This window comes from Pocillopora damicornis, chromosome 11 (assembly GCF_964200805.1).
Source record: "Pocillopora damicornis chromosome 11, jaPocDami1.2, whole genome shotgun sequence".
Lineage (NCBI taxonomy): Eukaryota > Metazoa > Cnidaria > Anthozoa > Scleractinia > Pocilloporidae > Pocillopora > Pocillopora damicornis.
In genome coordinates, this window is record NC_142680.1 from 4,450,729 (window position 1) to 4,471,626 (window position 20,898).

Below are 20,898 nucleotides of genomic sequence, written 5' to 3' on the forward strand. Positions count from 1 at the left end.
GCAGTCAGCATTAAAACCAATCTTGGGACAGATACCAAGCTCTCTTTAAAAACAATCCATTCCAAAGCATGTTTGGGAATGTGGCCAAACAATTGAATAAATTTGGGTTGATTCCCTACATTTACTAAATGCTAAAGCACGTTCAAACGACTTGTGAACATTCAGTTCAAACAGTCCTTGGGGGTAAAACGACGCCACGAACCTTTCTGTCGAAAAATTCATTCTTATCCATGAAAAACTTGGGTTTTGAAGCTAATAGAACAACCTGGTAGATAATCATGCTGAGGGTAAGTAATACTAATACAAGTCATTTAACTGAGATTTTGTCGTCGAACATATTTATTGCGACCGTCGTTAACTAAACTTCTACGCATCTCGTTGTATTTCATCCTCTGGCTTCAGGTGAGCACCATATGATATCAAATCTACTCGAAAGGCTTATTTTTATTTGAATACTACATTTAGCAGAAATGGTGGGATGTGTCTTTCAGTTTTGAGAGCTGGAACTTAAGACTTCCGCGTACCATCGCAACTTAATTGCTAATGCAGTCAGCATTAAAACCAAAAAGATTAGAGTATTGTTTATTAATCTTGGGACAGATATCAAGTTCTCTTTAAAAACAATCCTTTCTTTGGGAATGTGACCGAACAATTGAATAAATTTGGGTTGATTCGCTTCATTTACTAAATGCTAAAGCACGTTCAAGCGACTTGTGAATATTCAGTTCAAACAGTCCCTTGGATAAAACGACGCCACGAACCTTTCTGTCGAAAAATTCATTCTCATCCATGAGAACCTTGGGTTTTGAAGCTAATAGAACAACCTGGTAGATAATCATGCTGAGGGTAAGTTTTAAGGTAATACTAATACAAGTCATTTAACTGAGATTTTGTCGTCGAACATATTTATTGCGACCGTCGTCAACTAAACTTCTACGCATGCCTCAGGCATTGACTGATTCCATGTCTGCCTCAGAAACGTGTCTTTTCCAATCTTGCGGACAAAAATCAATACATAATGCTTACATTCGAGCTTAAGGAGAGCAAACAGATAATTGAAATTGTCTGCCTTTTCCAGTATTTCGTTCAGTTTCGCAATGAAACAATCATTATTCATATTCATCATGCAGGCGAAGGAGGCCGTTTCCTTTTGCCCCCGCGAGTCACACTCATGGCTACATCTCGCCCAGTTTCCCTTGTAGTTAACGATATGCGACCGTGGCGATAAAATATCGAGCGTCGGACAGAAAGCGAACAGCTACCACTGCATTGACTGACTGGCTTCGCAAAATACCTATTTACAGTTACAGCACTTTTTCGAATAAGCGCCCACTCTTTGATAAGTGTCCTCTCCCGAATAAGCGACCCCCTATCTCACTTTCTTCAATCACTAGTAGGGATACAAGGAAATCCTGTTTCTATTGCCACTTTATCTATAACATTTTAGGCTTCAACCACCGCCGCATCAGGACAGGAGAGTAGATTCTTTTCCGTTCCAGTTATGTTTACCTCCATGTGCTTGCAGAGTTCCTTTACAATTTTTAAATAAGCACACGCGCCTTTCGTTAAAGAAATACGGTTCTTTGAAATACTTAAAATAGAGTTTGGGTCGAACTACTAAAAACGCAAACTTACATACTTTAGCTGGAATAAAAATGTTTTCACTGTAGATGAAGTCAACTAGATCGTACATGAAAATTCTAAAAATCCCATTGATTTAACTATTACTGCCACATCCATAGCATCAAAGGGTGAAATTCAATCTGAACGACAAACCAACACAAACTTATGTGATAACTATAAAAATACTGCAAAGAACAAAATGCATTACTTAGAAATAAGCATAAACTGATTGAAAGCTCCAGATTTACATGTCTTAGCGATAATGCTACAAATTATGCAAATACGAGCTTGAGTGGCGAGGAAACAGACATGTTTTGTCGCATGAGCTTTCTGTTACAAAAGGCCGGACTAGCAAAACAATCGTGACCACATACCGTGACACACTCAATCAAAACATGGCGCAGTTTAATCTCGAGCTTTGTTTCTGTGTAGTTGTTCCCGCTGTATTTCTTACTCTGGCTTCAAGTGAGCGCTATATCATATCAAATCTACTTGAAAGGTTTATTGTAATTTTGAATGCTACAATTAGCAGAAATGGTGGGATATATCTTTTAGTTTAGGGAGCTAAAGCTTAAGAACGGATACCATTGCAACTTAGTCGCCAATGCAGACAGCATCAATACCAAAAAGATAGGAAAGCTTTTCGGGTTTCGCTTCTCCTTTTCATGAAAACATTATCTTAAAACGGATGTGAATGTTGACTCCTTCATGCTTTTTCGGCAAGCTCGGCTAGGAAGGAAAGAGTTATTTACGAAAAGCAATTTAAACTTTACATTATTTAGCAAATAGACAGAGTCCGAAACCATTATGTTTACTTAATAGACTTTTTATCAGTGTCAAAATAACCACTCAAGGAAATTATGCTACCTATATTATGTACTCGGTGATTTTAGGTATAAATGAATGAAGGGGTAAGTTTCTAAAGAAACTGTGGTGCTGCGTCGGTGGGAGAGTATAGAAAGTAATTTAGTGTTAACAACTGGGTTGAAAACGTAAATTAGCCACCGTAAAGAGTAAAAAAGCTGACGTTTCGAGCGTTAGCCCTTCGTCAGAGCGATTAGAGGAATTGTGGGTTGTGTATGGATTTATATGTAGAAAGTGGAGCTACGCCATTGGTGGGAATATGAAGACGAAAAAACAGGAATAAATTAGTTGAATGAAAAGCGCTCGTTGATTCCGTGGGGATTAAGGGTGCCGATTTGAAATATAAATTTTTGTTCTAGTGTTTTACGGCTTTCCGAACTGCCTAGATGTAAGGAAAGGCCGCAAACTGCCATATGCTGTTTAGAATGATAAGGAAGATTAAAGTGTCTAGCGACTGGCTTGGATGCGTCCTTGTCATTTATTTCCACATCGCGAAGGTGTTCTCGGAATCGGTCACCCAGTCGTCTTCCTGTCTCGCCGATGTATAACTTATTGCAATAAGTGCAAGTTATGCAGTAAATAACATTGGCGGAGGTACACGTAAAGTGATCAATGATCTTAATAGATCTTTTGGGTCCCGATATTTTCTGTACGTTGTGAATGAAAGGACAAGTTTTGCATCGTGAGCGGGCGCATTTAAAAGTTCCAGATTGGTCATTGGTTTGAAATGAACTCCTGACTAAAAAGTTGCCTATGTTTTTGTCACGTTTGAATGAAATAAGTGGGGGTTGCGAAAAGATAGTGCCAGTCTCTGAATCGTTTTGGAGTAATTCAAAATTTTTAAGAATGATAGATTTAACTGCGTGGTTGTGAGGGTGAAATGTAAGAGTAAATGGAATGCGATCCGTGTTCTCCTTCTCGGCCGTTTGTAGTGCTGCCTGTCGATCGATTTGTTGGGCACGGTGGTAGCCCGCTTGAACGACAGAAACAGGATAGCCGCGTTTATCGAAAAACTGGCACATTGCCTCTGATTTTTCGGAAAAATCAGAGTCGTCACTACATAAACGACGAAGTCTGAGAAACTGTGAAAAAGGTATGGAGTTCTTGACGTGTGATGGATGTGAGGATGAATACAACAAGTAACTATGTGAATCTGTAGGTTTGTAGTAAACACTAGTACATAAGCCGTTGCCTTCAATTGAAATTTTGATGTCTAGAAAAGCCAAAGAATTGTCGGAAATTTCCCAGGTATATTTAAGAGCCGGATGAAAGGAATTGACGGCGGTTATAAATTGAGTGAGCTCCTCTTTGGTAGAGGAGGTAGCGCCGATGCAATCGTCAATGTAGCGGCCGTAGAGTTGAGGTTTTGGGCCGTGGTATTGGCTAAAAAATTGATGTTCGATAAAACCTACAAAAAGATTGGCGTAGCTGGGTCCCATTTTAGTACCCATGGCCACGCCATTAGTTTGTTTGTAGTAGTTACCACCGAATGAAAAGCAATTGAGTGTGAGTACTAGTTCGGCCATACGGAGTAGTGTTTCAGAGCTAGGTTCCTTAACAGTGCGTTGATCGAAAAAATGCTTGAGGGCCCGGAGACCTTCGTCATTGGGAATGACAGTGTAAAGAGATGTTATATCCATGGTGAAAGGTATACACTTTAATGGAAGGATTTCAGTTTAACTTGGCACTATTCTAAGACAGAGATTGTTCTTTTCATTTAGGAACTCTATACATAATAAATTATGGATGATATCATGGATTATGCGAATTCCAGCATATATTGGTTAACTCAGTCGCATTTCGACCAACCTGTACATTCTTGCCTTGCACCCCAGAAATTGTGCATTTACCCAAAAATTCAACTTATCTTTCATCTAAGGAAGGGTTAAAAACCCTGTTTTCCTGTGTCGAGTTATTTAGTAAATAAACCATCAGGCGGTTGGTATGTCTGTAGCTGAGATATTGTCCGGAAAATAAACATTTGGCAAAGTAGCGAAGCTTGGAGGGCAAATGAGTAATTATGAGTAGAAACCCTCAGTCACGGACATTATTAGTCGACATACCAGCAAGCAATGTATTGTACATTGAGCAGCATTTGGATCACTTTTCACCAGACTCTAAAAAACGAGTTCGTTTTTCTTCCACGCTTTGCAGCTCATTAAATATGCACCATTAGCCACTTGTTAACTATCTGGACCTTTAACTAGAGGTACCCATTAGAGAGAATCAAGGCTTGCGCGTCCCTTTTAAATCCAACCCTTTATCCTTGTTACAATTATAATTGTGAATATGTCATAATACAAATGTAAATTTTGCTTCTATAGGGGCTTGTGTTGATTTTGACCTTGGAATGGGAAGTGGAAAAATACCAAATAGTGATATAACTGCTTCTTCTGAACAAAGTACCAGCACACCAGCCATAAATGGTCGACTGAACTTCACATCTGGATCATCATGGTGTGCACGAACAAGCGACACTAATCCATATCTACAGATTGATATACAGGCAATTTATATCATCTGTGCTGTGTCCACTCAAGGGAATTCTCATACAGATCAGTGGGTGAAGAATTACACATTACAATTTTCCACAAATGGGATAAATTGGGCAGACTATGAGGAGAGTGGAAAAACCAAGGTAAATTGGAAATATACTCTGAAGCATAGCTGCTACAGCTAGTTATATGCCAATAGAACATGGATTGTAAAGTCTGACAATATAGAATATCTTACAGGTAAAATAAGGCTTGTCCTAAGAATTGTTGATCTTAATAGTATTTAAACTATTTGTATTCTCATATTTGCTACGTTCTTAATTTGAGAAAAACACTATTGATGACTTGTGACTATTTTTTTGGTTCAAAGTTTCTGGGGGGAAAATGATGACAGGAACTCAGAAAAGAAGCATGTTGTTTATGGAGTGTTAGCAAAACAACTGCGATTCCGGCCACGAACGCACCAGGCTGGGGTGTGTATGAGGACAGAGGTATTTGGAGTGAAAAAAAACCCAAGTGAGTTTGAAGCTTCAATGCATTTTTTGCATGTCTGCTATTATCGTGGTACCAGTATTGTTATCACATTGTAGGGTAGTCTAAGATACTCTTTTAATCTTTACGCAAGTTTTTCAAAGCATGTGAAATGAGAACAGCTGATAGAAAAAGACTGAATTTGAAGCTATTGTTTGGTACTTAAAACGTCATTATGAGTTATTAAAATAATCTGGTAAGCTTTAACTTATAGATATATTGTTTGTTTTGTAAAGTTAATGATGCAAATTAATGGCCTTAAAGTATCGGGCAAAAATACCAACTGAGTTGAAGTGAGAGTTGGTCTACAGATCTTGTACAAGTTATTTGTTTGATCACTTGAATTATTAAACATGATTTGTATAAAGATACATGGAGCCTCATCGTGGTCTCAACTTATAATTTATTCGGTGAACGAACATGTCTTATGCTTACACGTCCCACGACGCATGCATAAGACCGCAGACCTAATATGATTACAATTTGCATGGCACTATGAAGGCTGATTTAAATTATTACCTTGCAGCTTGTGAAATGGAGGCCATTGGTCTGGCCAGTGGTGGTACAATTCCAGACAGCAGCTTCTCTGCCTCATCGCATTTTAATAATAAGTATTTACCCTCTTATGGTCGACTAAATGGAAATGAGCGGGGTTGGTCACCCAGGACTAGTTCCGATCCTGCCGACTACCTCCAAATTGACCTTCTGTATGAGTATGTTATCTGTGCTGTTGCTACCCAAGGAGCTAATGGTATCAACGAGTGGACAAAAAACTACAAGATTCAGTTATCAGCGGATGATACCACTATGGTTACCTACCAAGAAAACAATGTAGACAGGGTAAGTTTATATAAAAGTCATGTGAATATTCATGTAAGTTACAAAAAAGCCAATAGTATATAGGTCCTAGAACACCGTCTCAATTTTTTGAGTCAAGAGGAGGGAGGTAAAAGAAGTGTGTACCTGGTCAAGGCTCAGTCTTGTTGTTTAATAAAGTATGTAATCTATAGCAAAGAAAATAAAAAGATTGTGTGAAAAGGCTTTCGAAAAATCTTTTTTTTCGGTGTTGTTTCCAGTGGTTCTCATATTGTAATCTCTCTCGAACTACATGTACCTCTCCCTTAGGCTATTCACCAGAAATGGTATACAGGGTCAGATACCGGTGTTTTTGAGTTAGTTTTGTAACAATAGAAACTAGGCCTTTCAATAGCTATTAGAGACGTGTAAGCAACTGATACTTAATAGTGGTCAATGAAACAGTACTATCAAGACTATTTTGACACAATTATTTCACATTTTGTACCACAAACTACAGGTCTTTCTCGGAAACTCAAATCGAAATGGCATCGTAAAAAACAGTCTCCAGGAATTTGCAAGTGCAAAGTTTATCCGTTTTAAGCCAACGGCATACAATAGCTTTAAAGCTCTGAGAGTGGAAGTTTATGGAATACTTCTAACAAAAGGTATTTATTTGCTCTTGTTTTTTTCTCCCCCTGAGACAGAAATGAAGTAATATTATTCAAATTATTTTTGGAAGACAAGCCTAGGTAATCGTGCAGAGCTAGCTAAAGACGAGTTATAAACTATCCAATATTGATAGAGCCTTGTAATTGGTCAGGTGAAAATTTTTTTAAAAACCACTATATAGCTGACCATAAGAGATGAGAGAATTTGAAAATAAATAAATTTAGGTTTTTTTAAAAGACTTAAATATCGTTTTAAAATTCTTGAATATATTCTGCTCAGATCCTTCAGGTTCTCTTTCTGTTAAATTGAAAAAAAAAGTTTTGCTTAGATTATTAATTGTGCTTGATACGAAACAGTGTCTGATGTGATTGTAGCATTGTACATTGTAGATTCTGGAGCTCAGTGGGTTTCCATTACAACAGCATCATTTCTCTCCTTTTATGTATAGCACATCTTCACACTCGGGATACAAATAATGTATATTTAATGCATGTACACAGTCCCATGATCCTTCACTTTGATCCGAGGAATATCTAAGGCTCTCTAACGTCATGAGGGTGATTAATTTACATTCATATCACTAAATCAACTAAAAATTATAACAAGCTACTGATATTGTTCATTTCAGTTCCATCACAACCTCCGGCAGCCTTCAAGTTAACTGCAAGCTCTTCTATCAGCATCACAGCTTCCTGGCAGTTGCCACCAGTCTTTGCCAGACATGGAAGAAACATTACAGGGTTTAAACTGTTCTACAAAAAGAAAGGTTCTGGTGGATCAGCAACAACCTTGATTATTAGCAAGGGATCGACATTAAGTAGAAATGTCACCTGGCTTGATAAGTACACAGAGTACGAATTTACAGTGTTGGCCTTCACCTCTGATGGTGATGGACCAAATAGTTCTGTTGAGGTGAAAAGGACAATGGAAGATGGTATGTGACAGATTGGGAAGGATGATAATCTCATTGCTGTGTTTATGGTGTGTTGTATGTTTATCAAGGGTGCGTGGTTGAGTAGGTGAACAAAGGAATAAATAACCATGATGTTACCTTGGATCGAATTGATAATTTATTCTATCAAAACTTTCAAAACATAATAGCAATAAATTTGAGTTGACAGGTAAAGATTTTACATCAAGTGAGCTTAAGGAAAAATATCCATGCAGTTACTTTTGATTGATTCAATTATTTACTTTATAAAAACTTTCAAAACAGAAAAAGCAATGAATTTGAATGGAAAAGTAGAGATTTTACATTAAGAATTTAGATGTTTTTTACAAGTAAGCATACTGATCAAAACACTATCCAATTGCAGTTCCTTCACAACCTCCATCTAACTTTATGGTCGGGGCAACCTCTTCTACCAGTGTTAGAGCATCCTGGCAGTTACCAGCTGAAAATTCTAGAAATGGAATAATCAATGGCTTTAAACTGTTTTACAAAAAGAGAAGTTCTTCAGGGCCAGGAACTGTCCTTCTTATTAAAAGTGCAGCAGTTTTAAACAAAGTTGTTGATGGGCTTGATAAGTAAACAGAATATGAATTTCAAGTGTTGGCCTTCACTTCTGTTGGTGATGGAAAAAACAGCTCTGTGGTTGTTAATAGAACAAAAGAGGATGGTTAGAGTTGTCATTTGTGATTTAATCAAAGGCTAGACATGTCTGCTCTTCTGAAGAGTTATTAAGAGAATATTGAAAATAGATATGTAACCAGAGTTTTGTGAGGGGAAAGACTATGACTTAATTATAGTATACAGGTAACTATTTGAACATAACTAACCAAATGATTGCATCTTGATTGGCAATTATAGCATTTCAATCTGCTCATGAAAATTATGCATGTTGGAAGGTGTTGGTGATTCTGATTGTTTTTTTATTGGCAGCCTTCCATATGTATTTAGATCCCAAAGGTGCACCTATTTTGTATAAGAGGTTGATAATAATTTATGTGTAAGGGTCCATGACCATCATTTTTTGGAACCTCATCCATTTTTAAATCATTTTTTTTTCTACCCATGGAGAGATTTTGAAAAATAGACGTGAAATGTCATCAGATTCCCTTTCTTTCAAAAATGCTGTCTTAGCACAGATTATATGGCAATTAAATTAACTTATTTTGAATAGTATGTTTTGAAAGTGTACCAGAATTTAACTGGGTAAATCATGTACAAAATGCTAGTTTTTCTCAACATATTTGCATAATTAAGCACCCTGAAAAGATTTCTGCTCAACGATGAAGGAAAGGTGATGATGAAATGATATCTTCAGGATGCAATAAATATGACTTAGAAATTATAATGATTATTATCCCAACATAAATATATCTTCCTTCTTACAGCTCCTTCAAAGCCTCCTAGTGGCTTTAATCTGACTGCATCCTCTTCTACTAGTATTACAGCATCCTGGCAGTTACCGCCAGCAAATTCCAGAAATGGAATAATCAAAGGATTTAAATTGTTCTATCAAGAGAAAGGCTCTGCAGGACCAGGACTGATGCAGTATATAACAGATGAGTCAACGCGTATTGAAGTAGTCACTGGGCTTTACAAGTACACAGAATATGAATTTGAAATACTGGCATTCACTTCTGTTGGTGATGGACCAAAGAGTTCCATTTTAACTGAAAGAACAAAAGAGGATGGTAAGACATGTAGAATATTTATATTGTTACCCAAATACTCGGTGAATTTCCTCCCATATGGAGCTTTCTTTCTTTTCATAATATTAATAGAACAGTTGGTTTTAAGAAAACATAGGAGGCTGGTAAGAATTATGATCCTTTGATAATTCTTATTACTGTGAAACCCTAAAACCCTGGACAGCAAAAACGATTCTTGAATGTTATTCTGCCTGAAAAAATGCTATTCTGCCTGAAAGAATTACTGCAGGCCCAAAAAATTAGTTACTTTCATCTTGTTGCTAACCTTGAAATGATTATCCAAGGAAGTTATGAAATGACAGAGGAGCAATTTTCATTCACAATATGCAGGTTATCAAGGAAGGGATGATTTAGTGCCAAATCATTTTTAGGCTTGAAGTAAAGTCCTTCGTGCAAGAAATTTAACCATGACAATAGACCTTTTTAATGCCATTGCCATCTTGGATCATCCAGTTCTCCATGATAAATTTATTCTCAATTAGCCGTGGAAACTGCACCTACAGTTGTAGTGAGTGGAAAAGGGCAAGAGCTGGCGTTGTCAAAGTATTTAATCATCTTTCCTTAAAAGTCGAACTCTTCATTGACAATATGTCAACGTATGTCTCAATCATTTGTTCCCTTCTTTTTCATTTTAGACACTTGAAGTAAGAAAAAAAAACTTAGTTATCAGTTATCTGTCTTGATCCAGTCTTCTTTCTTTTAACTCTTGACCCTTATATAATCATGAACTGTCACAAAACCCCGTCGTTTTTAATGGCTCTTCTTCTGTTAATTGTTATTCAAGTGAAGAAAATGATGGTAAACCTCTTCAAACGTTAGTTTCTTTAAGAGAATTTTTTGACACTCCAATTGATGCTTCCAAGGAATTTTAATTATTCTGAGTGTCATGCGATTTCTGGCAATGAAGTTGTGGTGTTGGTCAGATTGTTACCATAATAGTTTTCAATCTGATACCAATGATTCCAAAATGTAGTTTGGGGTCTTGCAAAATCATATAAAAATGGAACTATTAATATTTGTATCCGGATGTATTGTTCCCCATGTTATGATCAGTATTAGGTGGAAGCTATCCTTACCTGTTAAGCCAAGTAGTTCTTGTCATATAGTTATGTTATGTAGTCTATTTTTTAATATCCAAACAAAATTTTTAGGAAAATGCTACTGCAATTTACTCCTGGTTTGAAGTAGACTGAACTGTTTTTAATTTCCTCTCATGTTATTTATATTGGTATCTTAAAACAATTTATGCACAATTTGTATACTGCATAAGCCAAGATGGCTTTGGTTTCCCTTGCCAGTTTACAAAGCACTTCCGTAACTTCCTTCAATGTTAGAGCTGTGACTATTGAACCTGGACCAAATAGGACAATTACTGTAACTACAAAGGGAACGGGTAAACTTCGCTTCATATCTTGAAATGACTTCTTTTCTTAAAAACAAGAACAAAAATGACCATGTTATTTTTACCACACTAAACTAAATTTTTATACATTGTGTTAATTCAAAGAACAAGCAGTAGCTGGTCGCCCAAAATAACTTAATGGCTAAACTAGTTGGGTTACTCCTTTTTATTAATTGGAATAAAGGCAAAAGTAGGAAAAAAAAGTGGCAATTGGATAAATTATTTATGCCTATATCTTAATTGAATATAGTACCAATAGTGCAAATAATCTAAAGGTGATTCGCCAACACTAATTTACATAAATGAAAGAATAAAACAAATCAGGAAGAAAGATGAGGATTGTTGAAAATGAACAACTAAGGATAAGTGATTGCCATTTGCTGTGAACAATTAACAAAAATTATTGTTCTTCGTTAATTAAAGACTTAAATAATTCTTATTGTTCAGCTATCACTTGTGGAAAGGAAATATCTTACATTTTAGACTTGTCCTGGTACATTTTTGGGTGACAGAGGTTAAACTGTGAGTTAAGTTTATCGAAAATTCTTTGTATTTTTCTCCAGATCGTGGTGAAAATATTTCCCCTTTGTGAATAGAACACCTTAACGTTTTTTTCTAAAAATAAGTAGTACTGTCCTCTGATAATTTAGAAGTTTTATCTCTATTTCTTAGCACCAAGTGGTGGCCCAGAACCTCTTTCACTCACCCCAGTGGACAAGACGACTTTTAACATTTCATGGGAACCTCTACCAAGGGAAAAGAGTCACGGAAAAGTTATTTTGTATGAAGTCAAGGCCGTCTTCTTGAGGAAAGGAAATTTGCGCAAACGATCTGTCATTAACAGCCCCTCTGTCAATACGTCGGTGACATATGTTGTCCTGTCTGACTTGGAACTTTGTGCTAAATATAATGTCTCTGTTCGAGCTTACACAGCAGAAGGGCCTGGACCCTATAGCGAACCTTTGGAACTGGAAACATTAAGTGAGTTTGATGAGATTATTATGAAAATTGTATTGGTTTGTGACATGATTGGTGAAAAAAAATACTAAAAAAATTATTTTGTTTATTTTATGATTATTGACAATTTTTAAAAAAGCACAACTTGTAACATTCATCATATGATTAGATTCTTTCCTCAAGTTATTCTGACTCAATAACTTTTTCAATATACAAGGTCTTCCTTTAATTTTTTTGTTCTCTAACATAACACTACAGGACCTGACCCACCAGGGGGATTTAAAGTAACAGACTCAGGAACAAACCAGATTACCCTGGCGTGGAAACAATATGATAAAAAGGAAACAATTGTCTATGCTGTAAGTTGGATTAAAATTACCGTATTTGCTCCCTTTGGGAGAAATTATTTCGCATGTAATTATAAGTAGTATGTATACCGTACATAGTTAGACATGCCTTGAAATAATAATAATAATCGAAATATTTATCCAGGATAACCCTTCAACACAAAAGTGCTGTTATCAACGGGGTTCTGCTGATTAAGAATTTAAAACTAAGAAATATGAAATTATTAAAATATCTATAAGATAGTGCCTATAGTACTATCTATAGGCAAACTTAATGTTCGTGTGAGATGTTTCATATATATTCATATTTTTAGTGATGAGAACAGAGTCATCATTTCAGGTGGAAATTATTGACTTTACTCAAATCCCATCCCAAGACCATTCTTGAAATCGCATAATTTATATCAAAACAAAAAGTCAAAATCACAAAACTTATTTATTTTATCAGAATATTAACTGTTCCTCGAAATTCAAAATTGCTATATAAAAAACTTTGTATAATTTAATTTGTCCAAGCTTACTTCCTATCAGAGATTTTAAAATTAGATTAACGTAGATTCTATAACTCGGCTTGAATTACAGAAACAATAAATTTGAAGTAATTTGATATCGGAGCCTTTGTACTTAATCGTGTAGGTGAAGTACACTGAAACAAAGTCCTACAATAAAACGTTCAGAGATGAGCAGACTATAGAAGCAATAAAGGCAACAACACAGAAAGTAGAAGGGTTGATTCCAGGCACCACATATAAATTTAGAGTTCATGGCACCTCTGTTTGTGGCGAGAGCGCTTCCGAAGTCGTCTCAAAGATGACAGATATGATGGGTAAGTTTCCAAATTCTTTGAGGCCAACCAATCATTGTAATAGGTTATCTATGAAACTATATAAGAAAACATTCGCTCTGATGAAGGGCCAACGCTCGAAACGTCAGCTTTGAAACTCTTAACGGCGGCCAATTTACGTTATCATCTCAGTTGACAAGACCAAATTACCTTGATATACTCTCACACCGACGTAGCCCAAAGATTCTTTAGAAACTTACCCCCTTGGATCATTTACCTATGACGCTCTTACCTTTCCATTTTAATCAAAACTGATGATATCAAAATTTTTCCAATTTTTTGTTTTAGATAGATCTGCCCACGCTTGCTTGAAGGGAGTTTAACGCTATCATGTGGTTCTTAGTGTAGGATAGCGATAGCGGTTTATCCGTTGGATAGCTTTATCTACCCTTTGAACAAATGGACCTTGTTTTCGATGTTCGCGTGCTTTCGAAAGGAATTGGTGAAATTGATTTTTTTTTCTGCTGGTGAGAGAAAATAATATTAAAACTGGCGGTTGATAATCAATAGTGCTCAATGTCTTTAAAGAAATAGCTCAAACGAGAACATTTAGTTACATGTACATTGATCTTCCGAAAAGTCTGAGGTCTGGGGGTGTGCTTTTTATAGTAAATATTTAAGTAGTATTGAAAAGCTCTTTGCCAGGTGTTATAAGTTAGGTTACTGCTTAAAGCGGCATAGTATCTTGGATATTCGTCATGATAGAGATATGAAATTATGACGAAGGATCTCTTCCAGGAACACTGCCTTGAGGGATCTTTTACCTCCCCAGAGGACACGGCAGTTGAGAAGTAGGTCGCATAATTATATTCTACCTAAGGTCCAGACAAGTCGTTTTAAATCTGTGTTTATAAATAGATGTCTTTTTAATTACAATTAATCATTATTTCTTCATGTAAATTGTTGCACGTCTGTTTGCGCAATGAATTCTTAATAAAGACCTTTTTTATTATTATAACCAAAAGGGTTATAATAATAAAAAAGGTCTTTATTAAGAATTCATTGCGCAAACAGACGTGCAACAATTTACATAAAGAAATAATGATTAATTGCAATTAAAAAGACATCTATTTATAAACACACAAGTACAAGAGTGTTGTTGTGGTTCGGAAGCTATTTTTTTTCCTCACTAGCTCCTGAAGCCCCACATCCACATAATATAACCGATGTTGATGTTTCTCAGACAGCTGTGGATATTTATCTGTGGCCTGTTGAACAAAAATATGGTCCAGTAAGGTAATTATCAATAAGAATGTGATTTTCTAAAGAACCAGAGGTGGAATAGATCCTGCATCAAGATATAAGGTAAGATTACCTGCCGCTTCTCGATAAATGAGGTCACGCTCCCTCCACGAAGGCTGGATTCGTGCGTGCGAGAGAAATTAAACTTAAGAGGCGTTAGATATTTAATAATTTTTGAAAAAGGTTCATTAAAAGTGTCCTTTAGGAAATCAAATTTAAGAGGCGTTAGATGTTTTATAGTTCTTGAAAAAGGTTCATTAAAAGGGTCCTTTAGGAAATATTAAATGAATTACGAAACTGTGGGCGGATTCTCGATGTTAATGGTCAGTGGCCCCTAAATGCTATCTTAATGGCCTCTTTTCGAGATGTTACTCATTAGTCTGGCATTTTGTTTTATACCTTTCAGTGCTTATCAGATTATTGTTCTGAAAACCGGTAATGGCGTTAAAGAGCTTCCAGACAATTATGATTCAAAACTGAAAGCTGCCAGTGATGCTAAGAAAGAGAACGTGAATTTTTACATTGCTGCTGAGATAGAAAATGACCCATTACTCAGCAAACCTCAGAAATTTACTGTTGGCGATGGTCATAAAACTAAGGAATTTGTGAATGAAGAACTTGAGAAAGGAGAAAACTACATTGTGTATGAGAGAGCTCTAACTAAAGCCGAGAAGGTATGTAAACTACTTATTTAAAACATTTTCCTCTTTTTTTACAACCAGAATCATCTGACCATCAACGTGGTGAAACGGTCTGCCTTTTCTTCTGGAAAAATATGTAACCCCTCTCTATAAAGATTTGACCCAGGAGGAGGCCTACTTTAAACTCACTAGAGCACAAACGTGCTCCCATTAGTTGTGCAACTGGGTTTATTGACCTTTTTCTGAGTCGATTTTTAAGAGTAGCTTGCTAGACAGTACCTTTCTCCTCCTAGTGTATGTCAACACATACACCAGGAAGTTATGTAATAGAACCACACAATAACTTGGCAGTTCCTTTGCTCTCGATTCAGTGGCCTCTTTGATTTTAAAGCACGTGCTCTTTTTGTTTTTGTTTTTGTATATTTCACAGGGGGAATTAAAGGGATACGCAAGCATAGTTGCCAAAATTTCCATCACCTCTACTACCACGGGTTTGTCTATATTGTGCTTAATAAGCAGTGAAGTTACACATTGTACTACAAAGTAACAGAGAGAAAAATGATTTCTAGAGCAGTTCTTTACTTGCAAGAATGTTGGCTCCGAGAGCCTCATGCCTAGGCTGGTATTAATTACAACTGGCCTGGAGATTCTCCTCCTCAGATTATCTAAATCATCAAGCTATGCTCAATCCAAAACACCAACTTTGAGTGTTCACCCTTTACCCCAAATTTTGTCTCACTCATGATCAGTTTCGTAGCAACCTAAATTTGGTGACGGTAAAAAGCTGCATCGCACATCGGAGCCAACAAAATGATTTTGATAACAAAATTTCGGTGTGTCATGGACTCTCTCGTCTTGTTCAATAAAGTTTAGAGACTGGACTTGGCGCTGATTTTTTAAATCAAATTTCTCATAGTGCTGAGCTTTATTGAGCTACGTCACAATATTTTGTGTGCTTTTTTGCCGTTTTGTTCCTGAAAAACTGTAATGAATGCGAGGGAAACCATAAGTTAATTGATATCCAGGGTAGACAAACACAATAAAAGCACGAATAAGCCTAAAAAGAACAAGGATGGTTAAGAATGGAGAAGTTTGACAGCGATTACTAATGAAGAAGTTCTATTTTGTTGAATGTACTTTCCTCCACCTAGCTCCTTTGAGACTACCCAGTAAACTGTAATGAATGCGAGGGAAACCATAAGTTAATTGATATCCTAATATGATATTGGCACAGTTGTGATGTTGAATAACTTGGAAGAAGGAAAGCAGGTAAAAATCATGGCATGTTTTTGAAAAGCATAAAGCAACATTTTTCGCTCTGTGTTTGCAACGAAGCAAGCCTTAGATGAAATAGGGCTCTTAGAGCAATCAAATCCCTAGGAAACGGCCATGAGCCCTTCCTTTAGGCCGATGTCTTTCTTAGCGGACCGTAAGACTACATGGAAGTCATGTAAGCCTAGGACAAAGCATGGCCCTGAACTTTTCATGGTACCCAGTAACCCTTGTTTGCAGACAAAAATTTGATTGAACTCTTAAGACAAGAGCATGATTGTACTTGAAAACTTTTCGGGAATGTTTGGAGATGACAGCTACAACACTGCAGAGGCTCAAGACAGCTGTTACAAAAGGTCTGGCAAACAAAAGAAGATGAATCCCACAAAATTTGCCACGAATAGTCGAAGAAAAAAAAATTAATTGATAGGGCCGAGGAAGGCGTGAAGAGAATCGCTGCAAAGCCACCGAAGAAAACTTGAAATCAAGCATTGCAAAGCAACCTGGGACTGCCCACGAATGTTTGCAACTGGGCTGCTTGAGATCTAAAAGATACATTTCATCATTGTGACAAAGTTACGATAACGATATTTCTATCATCGAAAGGAAAGTTTTACTCGTCCAATATAAATACTGATTAATAAAACTGACCCATCCATTTATTAATGGTATGTATTCAGATATCTCAGGAGCTTTTCCCTCCTAAATCATCATCCTGCTGTTGTTCTAGCGTTTTGGTCTTGGTGAAAGTTTTACTAACAGTTTTTAGCAAGCTTGTAATGCCATACTCAAGCGCACCACATGGTTGCATATGAATGGCTAATTTTTTGTGGTTCTATTTTGCAAACTTTGTAAGTGCAGCCTTATTTCGTAGACATCGATACCAAAGGTGTTGTTCCTTCCAGGTGATACTATTTGTGTTTTGTTGTCTTGTTTTGTTTTATTTCCTTCATATGTTTTTCTTATTCAGATATTCGGAGACGTTAAGAACTCAGTGAGCACACTTGAACCTAATTTGATCTAACCTTTGATTTGTTTAACAATGAAAGGCTAAAATGCTGATTTAGTTGGTTGTCTGTTTTAAAGTTGGCCATCAACTGAGGAGCTTTTTATGTTATTGTTTAGCTGAGAAGAGAGACTGCAAAGCCAGCACGCTACTTTTTTTCCTGAGCTTTGTTAAGGAATAACTAATCCATTTTTATCAAATCTCAGATAAACCTCACGTCAATGATCTTCCTGAAAGAACCAATACAGCAGTTGGCGAACTGGCGGTGTTGACTTGTGATGTTAGTGGTGACCTTGAGGCTTCTGTTACCTGGACCAAAGATGGACTTACCAGTATACCTCGCGCTCAGTTCAAAAACAGCGGCAAGATACTTATTATACAAAATGTTGTCCCTGGTGACAGTGGCGTTTATGAATGTAAAGCAATGAACTTGTTTGGAGAGAGCCGTACATCTACGGTACTAATTGTTGCTGGTACGTAGAAACTGATTTATAATTACATTAAAAATTACATAACTATTGCTTAATCATTTCTTCTGTGAGATAAATATATGGAAGAGTAGGTGTATTATTTTTAACAATACGTCAGAAAATTTGCCAACCTCTACCAAAGTTAATAACCAAGTATGGTTATGCTGAGCACCACAATGATCACCATCCCAACTCGTATAAAACGTACTCCAGCCTCTTATTTACAGGTCATTTAACAGTTATTGGACTTGAAGGTTAAAATAGCATTTTGAAAATTACCAGTAACAATAAGGCAAACGACTACTCAAAGTGCAAACCAAACGTACATCATGGTAGTGTCCCCATATGTTTGTTATACCCTTCCCCGTTTTGCATGAGCATGATCTTGTCAAAATTTTTTTTGTCTCAATACAATTTTAAATCTTTTCACACAGTGCCACCCAGAATTATGGAAGAGCTTTCCCCTTCTGAAGTAATTTGTGAAAAGCGAACTCCGTGTTTTCTCTCATGTCAAGCATCAAGTTACATCCCGTTTAACTACTCTTGGACGAAGGATGGCCAGGTTCCAACTAGTGATAACATCAAGTTGATGAACAACAGTATCATCGTCACGCCACGGGATAGACAAGATTATGGAGAGTATGTGTGTCACGCTACAAACAGCCTTGGATCAACAGAGTATACAATCACTCTGCTTTCTCCTAAAGGTAATCAAGATGATGAGGGTAAATATTCTTCCTAAATATTCGAACATTCTTAAATGTTTTCCTTTCAAAAATTTAGGAAAGCCCAGAACTATGAAGTCCAGTTAAGAGTTTTGGGGCTTCTAATTACAGTTATTTTGTATAATCATTTATGTATCAAAAGCAATATTTTGTGGTGGTCTCATGCGCCGACGAAAGTTATCATAGTGTGCAATGCAGGTAGATCATTCCATATATCAAAATTGGCCTGTTAGGCTGTAACTAAAGAAAAAAAGAGCTATATATACCATTGTTGAGGGGGCTCAAGGCTAAAATATTTCTGTGTTTCTCCTGTTGTTGTCCTAATGGCTCAAAGTCTCTGAAGGACGAATTTTGAATGAGGAAAGAATAAGAAAATTATGAGATAGAATGAAGAACGACCTAAAGACGAGAACGTTTGTTAAAGTATTTAGGTTTAGGGGTTAAAAGAAACTTCGTATTCTTAAGCGTGAAATTACTTAAAAAAAAAAAACAACAACAACTAAACTATGTTTTCAGTGTTTGATGGTTGGTTCTAAAGTCGTTGGTTTTCCTTCGCAAGGTATACCACGAAACATCTTCCTTGCTAGTGTAACCGCACTGTCTTGTGCTGTGGTTGTGTTGCTCATCATAATTTGTGGGCTGATATGGCAGCGGAGACGAGCTGTTCCCAGTGAAAGGATACAGGGTAAAGAAAAGGTTGATTTTCACGGCGTCGAATCTTCACCTGATCGACAGTCGAATGATGAACAAGCTTCAGACCCAAATACGTATATGGAACTCAAAGCCAGGCTCCCGAATCATAAACAGTCTCATGTTCCAACTGAGTATCAGTCACTACAGGAAGTACCCATGAACCCCGAATATTACAATATGGTGCTTCAGAAAGGAATTGGCGGGAAACAAAATGAAGAAGTGTATGAAGAAATATGATAATCCCCAAATAATTTCCTCAAGAACAGACATGACTACAATTGGTTTCTGGTCAAGGCAGTTTATCAGCCAATTTACAGCAGTGCGGCTGTAAGAGCTTCCTCGGCTAGCAACGACTTTTATTTGGTCGATTTGAAATGAATTATATTAATCTTTCTCGTATTTTACGCATATCTGTATAATTATAGGGAATTTATGCTATCAAGTGAGATTTAATCTGCAATTCCATATCCCAGTGGCGGCATGAAAATTTCAATTCGAGTTAAAGTGAGTTCTGAACCAGAATTAAAGTTAAAGTACTGAATTTGCAAACTCGTTTAAGAGCCAGTAGATATAAAAAGAGAGCAAAATGTAAAAATGTAATGGAAGTTGTTCCTTATATTTTAACTTTTAAGGAAAATTACATTTTTTGAACCGTTTATTATGTTCTTATGCATAGTAGATTCTTCTAAATCGTAAAACAAATCTGGTTTGTACTCTTCCTTTGAAGAAATTGAAAAAGTATAGCTAACAGAATATTATTGTAAGATATTTGTAGATAGCTGATACACTCTAGTCTCTTGAAGATATTTCTAAGTCAGCTTATTTACAAATTGATGAAAATGGGAGATGAACGTTGTTCGTGTCTCAGGATAGAGTCACTTAGAGTCGACGATAGAGTCGACGTTTGGAATAATAATGAGGATCGAAATGCACTGATAGCAGCGTGCTACAAATAGCGAAACGTAAACAATCGACCCCATCGCCTGATGAAGAGGAGCAATATTGCAGTCGAAACGTCGCGATCTACATCTTAAGTGACTCTATCGTGAGACAAACGAACAAAGTTCATCTCCTATCTTACACCACGATGAACAATAAGCACATATGTTATTAACCCTTTAACTCCCAGATCAAATTTGTAATTCTCCTTACTGTCAACTATATAATTCTTATAATGTTCATTTAATGTTTAGTATTGGATCAACTAATTATCCCTAAATTGATATATTTCTTTATTCTCATAACTTATCTGGTTGATATTGTATTGATATTGTAAGGAGAAATTCTGCCTTGGTCACTCATGGGAGTTAAGGGGTTAAATTGAAAAATGTTTGGAAAGATTTTTCCAATGCAATAAAATATAAATATTATTACATTCATCTGTATCTAAGCAACAGAATGGTTGTAGATAATGGAATAAAAAGTTTTCACGAAAAGATATCTTTTTATAACATGCTCTGTAATTCCAACGTGTTGATTAGAAAAAACTCAGTACTTTTAGGTTTAGGAAGCTTTCGTTGCAAAGTATCCGTGTAGTTTACTTTTGAATTTTTTAAACCTTTCCACCCTAACATCAGTATGCATATTCTCCATACTGCTCTATATACATTTCCTAAAGTGCTGACGAGGAGAATTTGTTTAACAATCACGGGCTTCTTCAG

General features: G+C 36.4%; 2 protein-coding genes across 3 annotated transcripts; both read left to right on the top strand.

The window, feature by feature from the left end:
• The first annotated feature begins 4,837 nt into the window (after positions 1-4,837).
• On the top strand, positions 4,838-8,511 carry LOC149037113 (coagulation factor V-like). The gene is made up of 6 exons (XM_089188400.1): positions 4,838-5,046; positions 5,353-5,498; positions 6,040-6,353; positions 6,829-6,976; positions 7,609-7,914; positions 8,297-8,511. Exons 1-6 carry the CDS (start codon positions 4,838-4,840, stop codon positions 8,509-8,511), a joined length of 1,338 nt encoding a protein of 445 aa, XP_089044526.1.
• On the top strand, positions 8,297-20,673 carry LOC149037114 (cell adhesion molecule Dscam1-like). Of its 2 annotated transcripts, none has more exons than XM_089186919.1 (11): positions 8,297-8,599; positions 9,318-9,620; positions 11,713-12,021; positions 12,256-12,356; positions 12,981-13,170; positions 14,322-14,424; positions 14,837-15,104; positions 15,502-15,562; positions 17,556-17,822; positions 18,254-18,544; positions 19,104-20,673. In XM_089186919.1, exons 2-11 carry the CDS (start codon positions 9,473-9,475, stop codon positions 19,472-19,474), a joined length of 2,109 nt encoding a protein of 702 aa, XP_089043045.1. In that variant the 5' UTR covers positions 8,297-8,599; positions 9,318-9,472; the 3' UTR covers positions 19,475-20,673. The 2 variants fall into 2 exon arrangements, with proteins under 2 accessions (XP_089043045.1, XP_089043046.1); XM_089186920.1 differs by having other exon boundaries at positions 18,254-18,526.
• The last annotated feature ends 225 nt before the right edge of the window (positions 20,674-20,898 follow it).